This window comes from Hakea prostrata, chromosome 1 (genome assembly GCF_041222555.1).
Source record: "Hakea prostrata isolate BN-2017 chromosome 1, UWA_Hpros_2, whole genome shotgun sequence".
Taxonomy (NCBI): domain Eukaryota; kingdom Viridiplantae; phylum Streptophyta; class Magnoliopsida; order Proteales; family Proteaceae; genus Hakea; species Hakea prostrata.
This window is the reverse complement of record NC_142600.1, coordinates 23,059,387-23,080,484: the sequence shown is the minus strand read 5'-3', so window position 1 is coordinate 23,080,484 and position 21,098 is coordinate 23,059,387. Positions and strand designations below refer to the sequence as shown.

The following is a 21,098-nucleotide window of genomic DNA, read 5'->3' as shown; positions in this document are numbered from 1 at the left end:
TAAATTGGAACGATGACGCTTCTCCTGCATTCATCTGGCATTTTCCCTATGCTCATAATCTGAAATTTCATCTGGCATTTCAGTGCTTCCTTTTGTGAAAAAAAAAAAGAATAGGAAAGAAAAGAAAAGAGAAGTACTGATAGTCTGCAATGGAGATAAACGAGTTGGAGATGATGGGGAGGGGTAGGAAAAGGTAGAGGATAAGGAGGAGAGGGAGAGACATACATGTTTCAGCAAAGGCAAGTAGATCATAAACGTCTATTGGATTTACTGGCAGAACAGATTGGTGATCCTATCTTCTTGGATAGAATTCAAAAGTGCCTACACTTACAGCCCCTGGTTGGAGAATCGCCTGATGGAAGAACCTTATAAATGACGGGATTGCTCTCCAGTGGAGTACTATTCCCCAATCCTACGAATGTAGTCCTGCATCACGATGACGTGTTTGCCCTGTCCATGGGCAGAGAACAAGACATATATTATGTCCAATTTTCTGGCTACCTTGCCATAGGCATTGCAAGGAGTTATGTGAAAATGGAAGAAACAAGATACACTAACATACCTGGTATGTCTGCAGTGTTGAGCATCAGTAATAAGGACAGCAGCACTGATCACCCATTATGCTTCTCTTTCCCTCTCTTTCATGTCATTAATATAAAATATCAAGGTAGATGTGTATGTCTAAGTCATTAAAGGTCCAGGGTCCATATCCAAGCTGTGGAATACCGTAGTAAGGTAGCCAAGGAATCAAGTTTTTAACTGAACACATTTATCTATATTAAGAATCCATAAGCTAAAGCCTAAACTAGTTTATTCCTGATCAGAACTACTACTTATGGAGTCTAATACTTGTTTACAAAGTGATGATATAATTTGTCTCATTTTAATATGAATCTTGCTTTTTAATAGTTTGGGCTCGAAGGAGTGTTGAACTCATTACCTCTTCTTTGTGAGGTGTTTGTTCTCCAAGGGGTAAATATTAAAAGCTATATAATATGAGTCTCAGATATGAATTTTTGTACTCGATATTAGTATCTAGGGCAAATTACATATAGACTCTTTGGATTTGCAATCAATTACATCTACTACACTTGAGAAAAAAGCAATTACAAATGCCCCCTTGCTGTTAAGAATTGGGTTACATGATGATGTCACCACTAAATAAAAATTCAAAAGCCCAATTTTACCCTTCTTTGTTCAGGCATTTCTCATAATAGCAATTTTAACTCCAATATTAAATGACTAAAATGCCTTAAAAAATTACTAAAGAAGTGGGAAGAGGGATTTTCTCTTCACCCATCTCTTTCCTTGAACCTGCTGGAAATCATCCACGAGCCCCACCCTATTGGAAATTTGTTTATATGGCGGTGGTTTCCGGTAGGGTGGGGCTGGTGGGTGATTTTCAGCAGGGTTAAGGAAAGAGATGGGTGAAAAGGAAATCCCTTCACCCACTTCTTTAATAATTTTTGAGGACATTTTAGTCATTTAATATTGGAGTTAAAATTGCTATTATGAGAATGCCTGAATAAAGAAGAGTAAAATTGGGCTTTTGAATTTTTATTTAGTGGTGACATCATCACTTAACTCAATTCTTAACAGATAGGGGGCATTTTAATTGATTTTTTCTTAGGGGTAGTAGATGTAATGGATTGCAAATCCAGGGGATTTAGTATGTAATTTTCCCTAGTATCTATGTTTGACTCCATCACCTGCACTGCATCCTGGTAACAAAGTGCAGAAGGAAGAAACTTTGGAATCTAATACTTGTTTACAAAGTGATGGTATAATTTGTCTCATTTTAATATGAATCTTGTTTTTTAATAGTTTGAGCTCAAAGGAGTGTTGATCTCATTACCTCTTCTTTGTGAGGTGTTCGTTCGCCAAGGGGTAAATACTAAAAGCTATATAATATGAGTCCCATGTATTAATTTTTGTGGACTTTCTGTATTTGATATTAGTATCTATGTCTGACTCCATCACCTGCACCGCATCCTAGTAAAAAAGTGCAGAAGGAAGAAGTTTGTAAAACTTTCCATTGCTTATCCAAGGTTAATGATTCATCAGCTGTAAATAAGGGCACCCAAAGGTGGTGGAAGATCTCAAAAACTATGTGATACATGTTCAAGGAAGTATTCTGAACGTGCAGTCTAATTGGTCAGTGAAGGGAAATGCTTTTAATTTAACTCTAGATGTTGTCTTCTTTCAATAACATAAATTTCCCTGCACTTATTCTGTGTTGGAGTTGATCCACTGTGAGATCTTATTTTTTTTCTTTGGCGTCCAAATGAGAAGAAAGATCATTATGCTAATGTTGGGGTTTTATGAAAACTAGTTTTCGGAAGGACGCATTGCCAACTGGGTCTTTTTGTGGAATCGAATGTCGTCTTCATGGGAAACCTTTTCCACAACTCTCCCTTGGTTATTCCGACTGAGATCTGTTGTTCTTTTGTTGCTTATAGATTGATAGAATAGTTCAAGAGTGATATATTAATATTTAACAATCTTGTTCTGCCGCACACTAAGGAGGTGGTTGCTTGACCTTTTGCTCCTAAATTTCTATATGTGGAAGGTGGGGAGACTGCTTTTATTCAAGTAATTGGATACCTTAGATGCCTATTGAATTCTACCACAGCCATGAACTGTAGAGGAACAGTTTTTGAGTATTTATCCAATGTATGGGACAAGATTTTCTCCTACTTGTAATTCTAATTCATTATGTTCAATAGTAGCTGCAAATCCTTTATACTTAGAATTGCCTAGTCAATTTTGTTATGCTCATGTAGTGCCTCTGGTTGCAGGATAAGGGAACATATTGTTGTGTGCGGTTGATTCAACCCTTAAATCAAGGTAATCGAATTTTGCTTAAGTTTATATGCTATCCATTTCATTTTTGTTACTTGATCTGGTTGGCCATGAAGTGTGTTACTATGCTTCAAAACAACTTAAAATAAGCTGAGTACATAAGCTGTTTTGTGCTTTGATTAAATTGGACCAGATAGATCTAGTACAACTGATCTAAACCAAAGCAACTTAAAATATGCTGAGTCCATAAGCAACCCCAGCCCGGCCCCACCCACCCTCCCACCCAGGTACACCAAAAAAAAAAAAAAAATCTGAATACATAAGCTATTTTATACTCAACTCGACCAACTTCAGCTTAACAGTTTGCTCTAGATCCTGGATATTTGCTCCTAGTTGGTCTTCTACATTCTACCTATGTAAGCCTACATTAATTTCCATCACTGCTTTCCACCGATGATGAGATAATGCATCATGATGATTTTTTAGTAATGGAGGTAGACAAGGAGGAAGCAAAGTTATGTGAATAGGAAGGTGTGTGGGTTGCCAAGGTCATGGACTGTTTATCCTTAAGTTCTTAAGTGAAATGGGCTTGCAATGGGAGTATCTAACTCAAGTATGGAAATAATTTAATTAATTTGTCTAATTGTTTTAATTGTATAAATTATGCCCAACTGAAGCTATAAGGGTGGAATAGTCCCTTCGCCAAAAAAAAAAAAAAAAAAAAAACTCCTTCCATGTTTTATATCAATTTTATTTGCTCAAGTCATAAGTTTGTAAGGAATCCTAGGTTAAATTGGTTTTCAAGTTATATTTCTTCTAGGAGTTTCTTTCCTATCTCTATCAAGAGTTGCATGGCTGTTTAGCCCTATTGATACCCCTTAGTAGGAAACATAGAAGCAAATTCGACTGAAATTTCAACAATTTCAGTTGAAATGTCTGCAAATTTAAAAAACAAAACGAAATGCAAGAATAGGAACACGAAATGTGTCGTATCGATTGATACGACACAATATTTCGTATAGACCTGAAACAAAACAATTTCATGTTATAAAATCACCATTTCCGATCGGTATTTTGACCTATCGTTGGTTTCGACCCATATCGCCTCTGTGATTTCGACCCTATTTTGACATTTTTTTATTTCTCTTGCTTTCATCCCTCTTTTCACCTAATTTCTACCAATCCATTTCATTCAAACACTAGATTTGCTCATCCATCCATTTGTGGATTTTCTCAAATCTTGCAAGGTGAGTAACCAACTTTTTCATTTTTTTTTAATCTTTGTTTTGTTTGTTCCTTAAATATTCTTGGATTGCTTCCAAATTTAAGTATGTTTACTTTAGAGTGTTGATCTATGAATTTATAGTTTCAAAATTAATATTTGGTTCTTCCTACTATTTTTTTTTCTATTATTAAAAATTATTTTGTAAATTATGTATATTGCTAAAAATGTATATGTATAGTAGATGTATGAGCTTCAAATTGATGTATGTGAGAGTTGAGACACCATATTGCTATGATGGTGTTGAATCAAATTTTATTCTATTAATAATCTATTTTTACTATATTTAATAAATATTTAATTTTAAAAATATTTAAGTATTAAAAAAATTAATTAATTTCTGGCTAAAAAGATTAAAAAATAGGAGAGTATTAGTGAAAGCATGTATGCAATTTTTGGAGCATGTTGTGGTGCTTTTTAAGATAATTAATGTGTATTTTATATATATTGGGCAAACATCATGGGACTTGTATTGTCATTTGTATGCGGTGCAAACGGTAGAGGGGGACATGAAATGGAGTAGACTTGTAATTGGTAACATTCTCGCTTCTTCTCATATATAGTATATACTTGAATGTTACCTTTTCAATAGTTTTTTTGGTAAATTGGTAGTTCAATGGTGTTTATTATGCTTGAAATAGGTAGTATGCAAGAATCTGAATCATTTTGAGTCCATATGAGGCCCGAAATTGAAGTTCGAATTTTCAGAAAAAAGATGTCCAATTTTGACTGAAACATTGAAATTTCGACCAAAAATTTTCCTTGGTAGGAAAACTAATTTTTATATGAAATTTCTCAACATTTCTGCTTAGAATGATTCTTTTTGTTATTGTTAGCCCTTAGTAAGGTACTTCTAAGGTGCTTGACTAAAGTTTCTTTGTTAAGTCAAGCAATGGTCCTTTATTGGTTGTGGATTTCATCTTACACAAATCATTGTGGCCCCTCCACAGATCAAGGCAAGGCTCCCCATCCTAGTAAGTGGCATCCCCTTCGCCTCCCCACTTCTATCACCGTTTTCTCTTTTTGTTTTTGAGTTTTCTTGAATTTTCGGACTTCCCAAGATACAGAAGGTCAAGGCCAGATCTACACCAATCTAACAACTAGATTGTCCCAAACTTTATGCTCATCATCCCTTTGACACTGTTGGCCTTAAATCCTAGTTTGACCCCATTCTTACTAGCCAATTTCAATTTATAATTATTCATTTGAATTTTTATACTTCTTGAAACCCCTTAGACAAGAAACCCATGTTGCAGTTAAGAACATCTGAATGGATCACTTTGGCTTTAGAATACTTTATTTTCGCCCCTGGGTGGCTTCTATATATAATAAGCTTCTTATTTTTGGGTTCATTGAGGTAATGGTAGCACGTGGGGTTGGTAGTTAAAATCATTATTTGAGTTAGATTAGGATAGTTAACAGTTGATATAATCCTGTTTAAATTATTGAGTCTTTAGGGTGATTAGAAGTCCTATTTTAGTCAAATTAGGGAATTTAGAATGACGATTTATATGTATTGTATCCCTCTAATAGTTAGAGATAATTTGATTTAGTAATATGACTTCTTTATAAGAGTTCTAGTGCTGTTTCATGGTGCATAAAGGATTTCCAGCCCAATTGGTTTCTTCTCTTCTCTTCTTCTCTTTTGTTTCCCAAAGAGCTCCTTCTACTCTTCTTATCCAAATCCTCCTTCTAACCTTTAATTTTCCAGCCATAAATTCCTTTTTTTTTTTTTTACTTCCTATTTTTGTGATCCCCTAAAAAATCCAAAGTTCAAAATTTAGATAAACACCAATCTAACCATAAAAAAAATGTCCTGAACTATAGGGATGTTCATATATCATACCTTAGTTCTCTCCAAGTTTCGTCCCCATCTAACCTCTACACTTATGTGCTTGTGTACCCCAATCAAATACCCCAAAATCCTAGGACCTAAACCCTAACCTTTTGTATTGAGATCTTAAAAAACTGGCCCCTAGTTGAATCTCTTTAATCTAGGTCTACATGTCTTCCAATTTAGCCATCCAAGCCCAACCAGACTGATCATATCCCTATATCATTACTTATGTTCCCGCCAAGTTTCAGCCCATTTGACAGTTGGGGACCCCAATTCCATATCCCAAGGAATTTGTCACATCCTTTATACGCTAAATATCCTTGAAACCTTCGAAGACCTAACAGTTTTTCCTTGAAACCAAACCTAGCCACCTAATATGAGATATGGGAGTTTTCACCCATGGTTCAAAATTTTGCCGAAACATGGTACAACTTATACCATATTTCAATGCGTTGTTTTGGTGGGTTTAGGTGTTTTCTTGGCCGGGTTTTTTGGTGTCCAACTTAATTTGAGGCCGATAAACTAATGAATTGTTATTTTTGCTTAATACCTAACGCAAAGTGGTGTTCTTGATGTTCTTGATCTGCACATGCACGACTATATGCGGGTGAAATTGGAAGTTTGGAACATGCATTTTCACAAATGTAAATATGGATAATATACAAGATAACATTGAAGTTTTTCTTACAATTCCATGATCTATGTATTATGTTAAGGAAAAAGAAGAAGAAAGAAGATTGAGAAGAAGGGAGAAGAGAAAAGATGAGTAGTAGACAAGATGGAGGATGAGAGTTATGCGTATCTCTCCCTTGTCAAGATACCTTTATTTTTAAATTTTGGGATTAGGAAAAGTTTCCTAATCCTGATTACATGAAGTTCCTAAAAGGCTTTAAAACCAAGGTACAAATTGTCCCCGACACAAGGGTGGGGGTGGTTGTCGAAACCACTGAAATAACAAAATGTCAGCGAAATTTTGCCTACTTTTGGAATGGTTTCGGTGAAAAATTGATCCTCAATTTCGGGGAGTATTTAGGATCATTTTGGCTTGAATTTTGTTGTCTAGCCTAATTTGAGGCCAATAAACACAGCGGGAGTGTATTTTGGCCTAAAACATTACCTAAACTAATGTTCCTGATAGGCACATGCCCGACTGTATGCGGGCGAAACTGGAAGCTTGAAAAACTTATATAAAACCAATGTAAACATGCAAAGAGAACACAAGTACACAACTAGTGAAGATAAATACTAAAGTCTACAATTCATTATACAAATATACAATTAGTGAAGTTAGCCATACAGATACAAGATACAACGGAACTACAGAAGTACATCAATGTATCCAAGTACATAGAGTCATCCAATCATCTCAAATCTCAATACCAAGTACTATGTCTAGGTGGATCCATTTCCCCCTGAGTCTCCTACGTCATACCCATAGTGGCAAGCATCTTGTTCCCTAACCATTCTTTATACTAATCCCATCTCATTTGATATTGCTCCTAAACTGTAGCTCTGTAGTGGTCATCTTCAGCGGCCAAGAGAACTCCCATGTGAGGGAAGTAAGAATAGGGCCATAGAAGGTGTTGTAGTGGGGGTGGTGATACTACTAGTGCTAGTGGTTGTGTAAATGGTGGGCCTGTTTGCCACGACCCAAATATGGACTTTGCAACTGACTTTGACCCCGAGAGACCATGCTCATAATAACCATCGTCGTACGGATGCCGATAATATGAACCACTGGGGGGGATACCCATACCCATACTATATTGTCTATAAAGAGGGACACCATAAAGACCAATAGGCCCATAAGCAGATCCGGAGCCTAAAGGCTCATCCATGCCATGGATCCCATTTCTCCCGCTAAGCTATCTGCAAGATTCGATGCTGAAGGATTTATGTAAGAATCGTACGATCTGTAAGATCCTTGCAGAAAGGTGACATCATCATAACCGCCTTTGTGCTGATGTTGCTTCCTATGGCCCTTCCCCTTCGGGCTATAGGTCTTAGTACGACCACGATGACGGTCACCACACCCTAATCCTGCGTGGCATGTGTGAACTGAGTCTCCCCAATGTATCTCGGTGCGGGTTGTTGTGTCTTTCGTGGTGGAACCCTATAAACGCTCCTTAAGTCCACCACCACCACCACCACCATCATCATTTGACTTCCTTAGAGTCGGACTGAGAGCAAGTGTGTCATTTGGAGCGTCATGCTGCGTGCCAGGTGCCCCCATCCAATCCTCATCAACAATAGCAATTGCCTCTGTGCATGTGCCTACCCATTTCGAGATGCTATAAACTCATCCACATCAACCCTTGCAACTCAAGCTAGTCCAACATTGGCTCACCCCTGCCCATCAACCACTGAGTGAGGGGATCCTGTTTCTCTGCACCCACCTCGAATATATCATTGAGGTCGATGTCCTGCCGTCTACTCTCAGCATGTTCCTTCGTATGTTCTATCTTCGACCTTACATTGTAGTGGCAAAACACTAGATTGTTTAGGCACTGGCTTTCCAACTGGTTCGTCCTCTTGGATTGGATCATGTTAAATGTGCTCCAATTTCTCTCACACCTAGAGGCGGAGCAAGTCTGAGACAGGATCCTAATCACCATTCTCAGATGTTGGATGCACTGTTCCTATAGAGAAACTAGCACTTAGCTCCATTATCACAAATACATTAAGTTAGAACTTTAATACTTAAATAAAATCAACTTATCCATAAATGCATTTATGCATCTAAAATCTAACCTGGATCAATGTTTTCTCAACCCCGTATAGCAACATCTGAACTGAAGGACCCAAATGCTTCCCTAAACAACTTGATCTACAATCACTTTGTATTGACGGTTAGCTAAATTCTTTAAAGAAAAAAGTACAAGTTCTAACCGTTTGAAATCCCTGACATCTCACCTCATTGTGGCAAAATGATTGGACCATCGGGTCTAGCTCCAACCTCGAAATCACTTGCAACACGGCATCCAACAGGTTTGTGTCCAACCCCAAATGTTCACTTCACTGATATTTGGGGTGAGATAATAGGTTGCACTATTAAAAAACTCACAGTTAGAAGTTAAAGTTAGGATTGAATGAATTACCAATACCTACAAGTCAACAACCCTCAATATTTTACTTACCGACCCTATGTAGCGGATACATCAGATGAGCGGTCCATCGTTCATACACAATATTCTAGAAAGCTTGGTGCCCTTTTAGGGTATGCTCTTTGTATGGAAACCTTTATATGCTCAAGCATTGCATACAGGTGGGACATAGTGGGTCCCCTCAAGGAGAAGTTCACCATATGTAAAACCTTTATAATGGGCTCCAAGGTCTACAACACCATAGTCACATTTCTCCAGAACTCATTAGATGATATTGTGCTCTGTGCCTCGCACTCGCTGTTCGTACTGTATTATCACAAACACATTAAGTCAGTAGATAATAGATATACAAGGTAGTCATAGTATAATAATTTGTAAAATGAAATAGTAGATAGTTATCTTACTTGGATCCAACTCAATTAAACCACTCCTTGATGCAAACATGGATCTGAGGCTCAACTTCTTTTCTTGTATACTGCTCAAGATGACAAAATTCGTTGCGAATCTCGTCGGACCATGTTGCACCAACTCACCTTTACATGATCTCCTCATCATGTCCAGCGTAGTGTTATGATTGTAGGTGAAATTAGTTACATGTCTAGCCCTTTCCACTATGGTCTGGACAATGTTGATTTTCCCAATGTCCTTCAGCATGAGATTGATAGAATGAGTTGCGTAGGTTGTCAAAAAAAGATGATAAGTCTGGTGAACTCATCGACACCTCACGTGCCTTCTTGAAGTTGGAGCCATTGTCGGTGATAATTCGCACCACATTCTTCTTCCCAACCTCATCTATCACATCCTGTAGGAGACCAAGTATATATCTGTGGTTTTTTATATGACTAGCAGCATCCAAAAATCTCAAGAAAATTGTCCTATTATCATAATTCACCATAAAGTTGATGATGAACTTTCTAGTTGGACCAGCCCATCCATTAGGCATGATGGTGTATCCATATATATCTTAGAGGGTTCTCATGCTATTTATGTATTGCTGTAGCTCCTCCTTTTGAAGGAAGGTGGTCATCAACTCTTTAGGGGTGGAACCCTTATATCCACGACCTTTGCAATAGTATAAATCATGTACCTGTAGTATGGACCCTGTGCTATGTATACTGGAATTGAACTCTATAGCTTCCACTTTGACACTACCCTTTTAACCTTCTTAGCCATACCTTTCCATGCATCAGTTATGTTGGGCTGTTTGGCCCCCTTCGTCCTGAAAACTTCAGGATCCTGCTCTAGGATTGGGTCCCCACGGCATGGATAATCAAATGGTGTTGGATTTTCTATATGAGTGGCCCTCTGACTATGTGATCTGCTAAACACGCCAAATATACCACCCCTCCCCCTAGATCCAAATGCTCTAGCCCCTGCAGGCCTAGAGGAACTAGCTCATGAAGCTTTAGCTTTGGCCCTATCCTACTCCTGATAGTGCATCTGCCTGCTCTCTGCCATGGCTCGTCTTAAGTTCCTCTCCTTCTGGTCTCTCCCTGTATCAACAGGATTAACATCCCGATAAGAATCTTAATCATTTCTGTATAATGACGGTCCCCGCACCGCATCATCAATGCTTTGTTCAATCTCCTCTTATTCTCTTTCTTCTTCCCCTTTTTTTTTTCTTTAAATCCCTAAGTGCCTCCATTACATCTGGATGGGGCTTTGTGCAAGTGATCACATCCTTCGAACTCCTGGTGATGTGAACTTTTAAACCTGCTGATGCCGTTTGAGTTCAATCTCTTCCCGCATAAATTACATTGTGTTCTATTTTTAATTTCATCAATAGCCACAGAGTACTGCCATGTTGGGTCAACTTTCCCTCCTACTACTTGTCTCTGAGGCTCATCTGTGGTTGTGGTTGTCCTTGTCCACCCTGTGAACTAGCTCGCGTTTGACTCCCACTAGCAAACATGATAACTAATGCATTCAAAATGATTGCATTAGTTACTGAACAACACCAAAATAATTTTCTTTACACAAGAAAAACAATCATGTACCTAACTGGCAATTTTTCCTTTATTTTTTAAATATAAAATGAATTTTTACTATTTTTCGGCTAAGTCTGCCGATACCAAAACCAATGATGTTACCAAATGGGCAGCATTTGAAAAACATTTACATAGCTATTCCATAATTTTCTATAATTTTCAAAATCTTTTTCTCTCTTTTCTCATTATTATTTATATATTTTTATTAATATTTCAATAATTTGCAAAATATAAAATAACTATTTATTGGATGGAAAAATATTTTGACTCCGTGAGTCTGTAGATCGGCCCGTGGAGTTCCGTATATGTTTCTTCCATCACCATTCAATAGATTATCACATAAAAAGTAAGCATTTTCAGTGTAGAAAAATATAATTTCTTACGCCCAAAAGTAAAAAATAAATTACTCTGCGAACAAAAAATTCTGACACCATGAATTCATAGATCGACTCACAATGTTTAACATACTTTAATCTCATAACCATCCAACAACATTATGGCATGCATTTTTTTAAAATCAGTTAGAGAAGTAGAGAACAATGCTTACCTATGAGGAAAAAACTCATAAATTTGTGTGAAATCCCGCTTGATCGACGCAAGCAACGTGATAGTAGGCAATAATGAAGCAAGACCTATTGGTAATGTCAAAGATTGGAGCAAAATAGGGTAAAAATGCGAGAAACAGGAGATAGAAGCTTTGGAAGCTTTGAGAAGAGAGAGAGAATGGCAAAAATCAAGTGAAAAATTGCCGAAAATTCGACCAAAAGTTGAATAAATATCGTTGATATTCTCACTATAGTGTGAGAATTCAGCAGTATATCGTCAACGGTAGAAAAGTCATCTGTTCGACGATATATCGCCTATTTCTCTGCGTTATGTCGCCGACATTTGGCATACCCAATATGGAATCCTTGTGTAGTGTTGGTACCATTGACACGGCGATATATGGCCGATTTTTCGTACCTTGGCTGAAACTGGTTACAATTAGTTTAGATCTTCTCCCTAACAATTTATAAACAAATAAAATAAAATCTGTCCTAAAATAACCACAAAACTATTGATCGACATAAGATCCATAAATTTCTGGCTGACCATGTAAACTAAAATATTATTCTAACTCCACTGTTTAACAGTTTTCATTAAAATGCAACAACATATACAAGAACAAGTAGAATTCAGTATACAAGTGTAGAACTCAACGCTTGGTTAAAAATTACAATGAATGAATGAATAAGATACGTCATACTAGATATTAGAAGTCCATAGTAACAATCGATAATGAATGAGACCTAGTCTAAACTAATAGAAGCTGTTGTGTTTGGGTGGGATCCATCCCCTTAGTCCATGTAATTCAACATATATTTGTTCCATCACCATACAAGTTATTTGTCATATATATCGAGATTTTCTATGTAGGAAAATGAATTTTTAAGACAAAATAATAAAATAATCCACTTTATGGGGGAAAAGAAAGAAAAAATAAATAAAAAAGGTGATACTATGAGTTCATAGATCGGTCCATGGTGTTCAAGATATATTATTTTCATGCCCATTTCACAACCATCTAACATGCACTTTAAATATTTAGTTTTGAGAGGTATGGTATACCTCAAGGATGAAAAACTCCTAAATCTAGTTGAAATGATGCTCTATCCACCAAGGCATGTGTTTGCTAGCAAGATCCATGCAAGTCAAGAAGATCCACCCAAAAAATCAAGAGATTTGAAGTAAAAATTATCAAAGTCCAAGTTTGGGGCGAAATTTTGCCTTATCCCCTCGCTCAAAATTTCATTAGAAATGAACAAAATTTCGTCGAAATGTGGGTTCTGAAACCAAAATTACAAAGGCTGCCCCTGAGTTTTTCAATTTATCCCGAAATCTCGGTGAATTGTTGTTTATTCCGATTTCATCTTGTTATTTCTCTTTGCCAAGGTGGAAATTTCGCAAAATTTTGTTCCATGGTATTCACATAGAACAGCCACATCCTTTGCCATTGATTTCATCTAATTACAGCTCATGTCATAAAAAATCCTTGGCCCATTTGGTCCCATTTGAGTTTGTTTTCTTAAAGATCTTGGTAACTGGGCCTCCATTAGAGGCAGTCACAGATTTCTGAATGCGAGAATGGGTACATTTACGAAGAGTTACTAGTAAGTCAGTAGGAGGCGGGGAGGTTGAAGGAGCTTTGGATGGACGTGCATACTCTGTGATGAGCTGTGAAGCTGGACATACTGAGGTAGACTGCCGGGGTTGTTCTGCCTTTGAATCTCTGATATGCATTCGGTGGAGCAGATGATGTTGCAGCAAATGCATCATCAAAATGTGGAGTCAGATGTTTGGGAACAGATCTCTGTCGAGAGAAGAGCAAGTTCTAGGCAGGAAGATATGATCTATATTCGATAAAAAGTAAAATCTGCAATGAAAAACTTCTAGTGAGTGAACGGTCATGACACATACCTTTTCTGAGTTCTGAGGCATCCAAAAAAGCCACTTACTGGCCATGGGAGACAACTTATGAGCATGAAGTTGAAGCTAAGAAAACAAGGGGGTTTGAAAATAAAATAAAAAGGTGATAGGTTAGGTAGAATTGAAGAGAGTGTTTATTTAATCAAACAACAAAATGTGAGAATGGTTACTGGTGTCGCGCCATAAATGTTTGGGGACATGCATATTGATCATGAGAATCAGAGAAATCTCCAGTAAATGTTTGTTTTTCTGCTATGCAACCAAATTTGTGGAAGGGTTTAAGTGCAAATAGTTTGAAGGATTGTTGCATTTGCCAAATGAATCACAAATTTTACTTGTAATGTTTTCAAGTGGATTATCCGATTAAAAAAACTTGATTGGGAAGTTTCAAATTGGATCTTTGTTTCATTATGAAAATGTAAACAGTTTGAGAGAAATTCTCAGTGCTATTTCAAGATATGCACACATGTCAAATGTAAATGATCGCCACAAAAATGAAAAGATAAGAAAAATCTACTTATTTGTTACACCGGGAATTTGTGAAACCAACTACTTGACTGAATGTAGAAACTAGGGGGCTTTTTGAACTAACTAAGATCAGGGAAGGATGGCATTAGCAGATGTTATTAGATCACAAACTTCAAACATGAAATTCAACAATGGAGTTTAGCTTCATAGTGATTATTTTAGGTACTTTGGCTCAATCATAAATAAAATAGGTGATATAGAGGATGATGTTTCATCAAGAATTAAACTAGGGTGGATGAAGTAGATAGGTGCATTTGGGGTATTGTGTGATTGACATATTCTTTTAAAGCTGAAAGGAAGATTCTATATGATCATCGCATGACCAGCTATGATGTATGATGTAGGGTGTTTGGTTGTTAAGAAGTAGCATATAGATAAAGTCCGCGTAGCAAAAATGAGGATGCCTAGATAGATGATTGGTAAACCTATAAGGAGAAGATAAGGAATGCTCATATTACAGCTGGACTGGGAATAACTCCAACAAATGATAAGCCATGAGAAAGTTGATTGAGGTGGCATGTCTACTTTCAGAGGAGGCCTTTAAATGCCCTTGTGCGAAGAAACGATTTGATTCAGATTGAAGGAATTAGAAGAACAAGGGGCAGACCTAAGATAACCTTAAGAGGGTGGTGAGAATGGATATTTATAGCATAGGCCTCGTATTAATATGGCCTCAAATAGAGTTGATTGAAAGGCAAGGATCCATGTAGCCGACTCCATTTAGTTCAAAAAAGGCTTGTTGTTGTTGTTGTTGCTGTAGTAGTGGTAAGAGTTTTATGAATGTTAAGCCTACTGATACATAGACTTGAAGGTCCTAAAGTACCCATACGACTTGGTGTCCTGTTTTAAGTTACACATCTTTTCATATACATGGTAAATGCAGGACATGCTCTTCTCTTAGGAGAAGCTTTCCTTTAAGTCATCTTTGTTACAGTTGCTGTTGTGTCATTCCTCTCTTCTTCTCTCTTTCCCCTCTACTCTTCATTATTTGATTGACAACAATCATCTCCAAAGCAATGTTTCACATAGTCTAGAGGAGAAAACTAATTACATGCATCTCTGTTCATTATGGAAAAAGTTTGTGTTACCCTCAAAGTAGGGTCTACTAAACCCTAAAATAGAAGAAGGATCTGTTGGTTTGGTATGAATTATGAAGTAATTGTAGATCTAAGTCACTTAAAAACATAAAAGGGTAATTTTTATTTGGACCCCCTGAAGTTTGACTCGAGTCATTTTAACCCAAAAGAATGACATCTTGCATTTGCCTTCCCCGTGATATCTAAAAAAACTGAGGAAAATGCATCGGTTTTACGACCAAAATGCCCTTATATCCTTTCGACTGTTAGGATTACGTCATTTAGAAGAACTTTGATCCGACAATTCTAATAAAAAAGATAAGATATACTTGTACTTATATGACCTTTTTTATTTACATTCAAGGATCATAAAATCTCAAATTTATAGAATTGAACCCTAGGTTAAAACTCGATTAAATCCGATAGAAAACAAATTATTTGATCAGCATTTTCTTCGTATTCTTTTGTTCTTTGAAAAAAAAAATGATTATCCCAATCTTCAGTAATGGAAGGACAAAAGCATAGAGAGCATCTTCAGCATTTTACCTTACATATCCCTTAAAAAAAAAGTTCTATGTTCGTAGTCTATTCTCACCTCTTTCAGGGGTTACAGAATTGCATTCTTTTATTTCTGCTATGGCTTTTTTTTTTATTCGCTCTTCTTTCAAATATTAACATTGCAAATCTACCATATTAGATTTACATGCTAGGTGTCTGCATTTTGTAAGAAAATAGCATATGCTTTTGTGCATTTTCTTTAGTTGAGCTTGTTGTTGCTTGTATCTCAAGATATCACGCAAGTATACGTATCGCAATCAAGTAATAAATGATAAGTAAAGTATCGATCCCACGGAGAATTATGTCCTTAACTTTCAATGTAAAAGTAAAATTGATTTAAATGAAATTAACAAGGTTGATTGGTGATTGTCTAACTAATTAACCAAATGACAGTAAAGAAAACTAAGGAACTAAAATGTAGATTTGAGCAATGGAAGAAACTTAATGAGTGACAAGTGTGTTAGGAATCAAGTTTCCCTTCCCCTGAATTTTATAACACAAATACTAAAGCAATACTACAACCCCAAGATAAATCAAGAACTTGGAATGAATGGCAATATGGTATTTTCCAATACACATAAGCTAGCATCCTAAATCAACATCTGCATATTCCTATGAAGAATTGAATTAAGAATGCAATTTAAGTCCAATCCAATCAATGGTAATGTGAGGTAATTGGATATTCCTACCCAACCTACTAATTAGCACAACCTAATTAAAGATTATGCTAACTCACACAATTCAACAAACACCTAGACTTCATTAATTTTCCAATTAATGAAATCATAACATTCATTCAAGAAAGATCATTCAAGAACTGAAATTAGTCAATATAACATGTTGAATTCATTAACAATAAAGTGGATTGCAATAAAACTAAAGAACACATGATTAATTACATATCAAAATTCAGGTTTAGGTACTACTATCATCCCAACACAGCTAAGATTTAGCCCATAAAAGAATTTAAATGCATAAAACCAAGTATAGTTGACATGAGACTAGAAAGTAAGAAGATAGAGTTATAAAAACAAGAATAAACTAAAGCTTCAATGCTTCCACACGAGCTCCAGCCTTCTTCTCCAGCAAATCAGCAACTCCAGCAGCTCCTTGCTTCCACAAGAGCTCCATCATTCGTTTTATCTTCCCTCCTCTCAGCCAAGTCTCTATTCCCAACCTTGGTCAAATTATCTCCCCTCTTGCCTCTTTTCCTCTCTTCTCTTTCTTCCATAAATGTCTTCAATCATTAGGTTAGATTCTGGCCATAGGATTAGAACTTTCCTCCTGAGATCAAGGGCTGAAAACCATCATGTATTTACAAGAATTTTGTCCACTTAAGTTAGCCCTTTTTGGTCAATTCCATTTGAATTGGATCTGAGAATATTTTGCTCCGTTGTTGTAGCAATGCAGCAACAACTCTACAACAAAGTTAGAGGACAGGTTCTTCTATTATGAATCTTCACCTGCATTTTCAAGAGAAAGAGAAACAGTCAAATTCATCCATAAAAAGAAGGGAAATTCATGCAATGGTGACAGTAATGAACTGAACAAAATGCAACATGTTAAGACTAAATAAGACAACACCTAATGAATACTATCATTAAAACAAAGACAAAATACTCCTAAATCAAGCCGTCTCAAGTATAAAAGTTATCAATCTTAACTCTATTTCATAGAGTTATCACTTGTCAATTTTTATGTGTCGAGACTCGAGATTAACATCAATCTCATCTCATGATGCATTTCGGTATTCTGTAACACCAATCTCATCTCATGAAATTAATGCCGATCTCATCTCGCGTGTCGAGATTAACTTTGATTAGTTTTTTATTTGTAGGATTTTTAATTAGGGGTTTTTAATTGGAAGAATTTTCAATTACTTAAGATTGAGGTAATTGATTTTTTTCAAAGAACAAAAGAATAGGAGGACATGCCGATGGAATAATTTGTTTTCTGTCTAAGCACTGTGCAAATGAATTAGTGGGTAACCCGGTATTGCATAAAACTGGTGGAGTAGAATGATTAGCTCTTCCTTCCTAGGCGTCAAATCAACTTAAAGAACATTCGTAAGGCTGCATTGATGGAATAGATGACTAATGCTTAGAACTGATAGCAATTGAATCTGTATGCCATCGTTTCTGAGTATTGGCGGCGAATCAGATTCAGATAGAATAGGTAATTGTTTCATTAGGATCTCGTCTTATAGAAGTAACCGGTGTTGGATAGAGGACTGTTTTAGTTTCTGGTGCTACTGCTTGAGAAGTAGCTATTTTAATCGAGTTTCAACCTAGGGTTCACTTTTGTAAATTTGAGGTTTAAAAATCCTTGAATATAAATTAGAAAAAAATGATAATTACAAGTATATCCTGTATTTTTTATTTGAACCGCCGGATCAAAGTTCTACATGACGTAATCCTATCGGTCGAAAGAATATAACGGTATTTTGGTCTGGAAAATGATGATTTCTCCTTAGTTGGTTTTTTTGAATACTACAGGTAGGTAAATGCAAGTCGTCATTCTTTTTGGGTTTAAAAATGACTTGAGACAAACCTTAGGGGGTCCAAATGAAAATTGCTCAACATAAAAAGAACAAAAGTCCAGGACTTGTATCATCAACCTTCACCTGCAAAGAACTTGATTCCAGTAAACTTGCAACTCCATGGGAAACACAATATATGTAGTAGATGTAAGTGGCCCTAGCTTGGGCTTATATAGAATGTAGGCAACGTAGGTTGTTGCTACCACAGAAACAGTCCTTGAAAGGATTATCGAATTTGAAGATGCTTGAATCTTGATTACAGTCATTTTAGTACCAGGTTAATATGTAACAAGGAAGAAGTTATGCTTAAGTGAAGATGTAATGCAAAAAAGACGTTATATTTTTAAAGAAGTGGGAGGGAGGGGACTCTAATTGGTCTCTTTTCCATGAAGGCATTATGCACTTTCCCTTCTTCCCCAGCATAAAACACCAATTGGAATTTCAAATGTTGCTATTGTTTGGGGTATGTAAAACTGGTTACGTATAGTACTTCTCAACATTGGCATAGTCCAACTCAAAGCCTTTGATTGGTCTATTTTGTGTGAAGCATGCATTTAGCCCTGCTTCCTCTGTTCCCTAACATTTTTATAATATTGAAGTTCCAAAATAGGTTACTGCATACAGAAAACTGGCTAAAATTTATTGTGTTATGCTGAAGGTCATGCTTTGCACATTATTGAAGTGCTTACATTTTAGATCATGATCAAGTCCTGAAAACAGCCTCTTGGTAAATGCCGCATATGTTTGACCCTACCTTGGCCTCCTAAACGCAGGAGCCTTGTGCACTGAGTACATCCTCTTTTCATTTTTCATTTTGTCTTTATGTTGATGGGGATCATGAGAAAGGGATAAATTATTTGAGTGGTATTCCGAAAGATATTCATAAAATGAGAGCTTACAGTGTTTTAATTGCATAGTTGTCATGCTGGTGGCTCATAGGCATCCAGGTGTCAATTTGAATCTTTCCTCCCCCTCAGGCACCTGACCGCATGGCTGCAATGACAACTATGATAAAATGTGCACCAAATAGGTCTAAATTTTTCTTGAAAATTCCCTAGCATTCAATTTTCGTTTGATAAATTATGATTGATATTGTTCAATTTGCGGCAGAAGATGTCTGAAAAAGAATTAATAATTGAGAATTCATTGTAAGTTTTACCTTTAGCTTGATTTTGATTGGTCAAGTGTATTTATTTCTTTTATCTAAAGGTCTGTATAAGTACTTTCAATAAGGAAATTAGGAGGTGAAGTAACAGGTTAATGCATGAAAATGTTGGAAATACTCCTGATGGGGAATGTAAAGTGTGAAAACTGAAATTTCTAGGGTATGCAGGTGATTTAAGCCCAACATTTTGGGATAGCTGCAGGAAATATTCTCTCTGGACAGCCCTTTTTTATATTTTACATTTAATTTTTTGAAGAACTGGATGACTTTGCAATCATTACTTTCTGTTCGTTTCAAGTCATGCCAATTTAAAAAAGTGGGGTGTGGTTGTTTGGTTGCATCCTGAGACACTTGTAGACAGACAATCTCAGTACCTAGTTCTAGGGTACTCCAAATATTTTAAATGTTTACCATCCTTTGGTTTAAATCATGGAAGGAAATCTCTTGCCCTCAATGTCCTAATATGCATTTTGTATATCATATACTTTTTGCGTCTCTCTAGCTCTTGCACGTTGCATTAAGATTTTCACATTATGTCCATACTGGAGGCTGATTATTATTTTTCCTAACAAATTCATGCTTTCTTTCTGTATTTGTCTGTAGGTAATAGTGGAAATGATGGCCGTGTTACTGGCGAAGGGCCTCTAGTTGAAACTGTTGCTCCTGTTTCTTCACATAGTTCTGCTTGCTCATTGCCTCTTCCAGATAGATCCGAGCAGCCTCCAGAACAGGAAACAACTGAGAAACAGGATGCAACTGAGCAACCTTATTCAGGTGAAGTAGATGGAGGTCAGAGCCTACATAATGATGATACAACATTTGCTTTGGGGGATAGTAGCATGGGAAAAGCTAATGGCACTTGTAGTATTTCAATTTCATCCGATAAAGGTGGTTCAGACATGGGAGCTAGAACCACAGGGAGGAAAGATCGATATGGTCATGGAGAGTCATCAAAGAAAATGAGAATCAGCGAAAATGAGAGTTTGAATTCAATGTGTTCTGACACAATTGAATCTGCTATTTTGGATTTGGAGGAACTTGCGAACAGGATTAAATGGCTTAAAGGAGTTCTACAGTTGGGTTTTCCGTTGTCTAATGCAATGAGGCCTCCATGGAAATTCTTGGAAAACCGAGCATCATTCACACAGAGATGACTGCTGAAACAATAAATGGTAATGAACTTGCCTTATAATTATGAAGCCGTTTTCACTGCTAGAAATTGGATTTTTTTCTATTTTTATAGTAGAATTTTAGAAACCATTGTGGAATGCCACTTCTAATTAGTATATCAACGTGTTGAGTTGCAACTTCTCTCTGGTGATGGGAAGTGCTTTCTCATTGTCATGCAATGTGCCAGTGTTACAGGTTTCCATCTGTTCAGTGAGTCACATACTAATTTTGAGACAGTCGCTTGCCGCTGAGCCCACTGTAAGGTCGGAGTCTGACCATCGCAATATTATGTTGTCTATTTTATTCAAGTTTCAAGATTTTGTTTTGTCTCGAGGTTTTGGCCAGCTTGAGGCAAGCAGAATCTCGCCAAAACCTGTGCAAATTCTGCCAGGTTTCAGTGGTATGCTTCAGTGGGTTCTATGCATTTTATGGGGCTGGTTCTTTTTGGGCAACCTATTTTAGGACTCATATCCATGGTTAGTTTGGTTGAAAAAAACAACCACAATTGTCTTTTTGGATTTGGACTCTTCTTTTTGCCTATGCAGTCAAATCGGAATAGGTGTTTTGTATTCACCCTTGATTG

At 36.6% G+C, this 21,098-nt stretch overlaps 1 protein-coding gene across 4 annotated transcripts in view; it reads left to right on the top strand.

Annotated features, from left to right (window-relative positions):
- The window catches only part of LOC149028341 (uncharacterized), an 82,006-nt gene that overhangs the window by 46,437 nt on the left and 14,471 nt on the right, over nucleotides 1-21,098 (top strand). For all 4 annotated transcript variants that reach the window (XM_089135949.1, XM_089135946.1, XM_089135942.1 and 1 more), the window contains 2 exons: nucleotides 2,799-2,847; nucleotides 19,949-20,517. In XM_089135949.1, coding sequence (XP_088992075.1) covers nucleotides 2,799-2,847; nucleotides 19,949-20,499 — 600 coding nt within the window. In that variant the 3' untranslated portion in view covers nucleotides 20,500-20,517. The remainder of the gene's footprint in view (nucleotides 1-2,798; nucleotides 2,848-19,948; nucleotides 20,518-21,098) is intronic.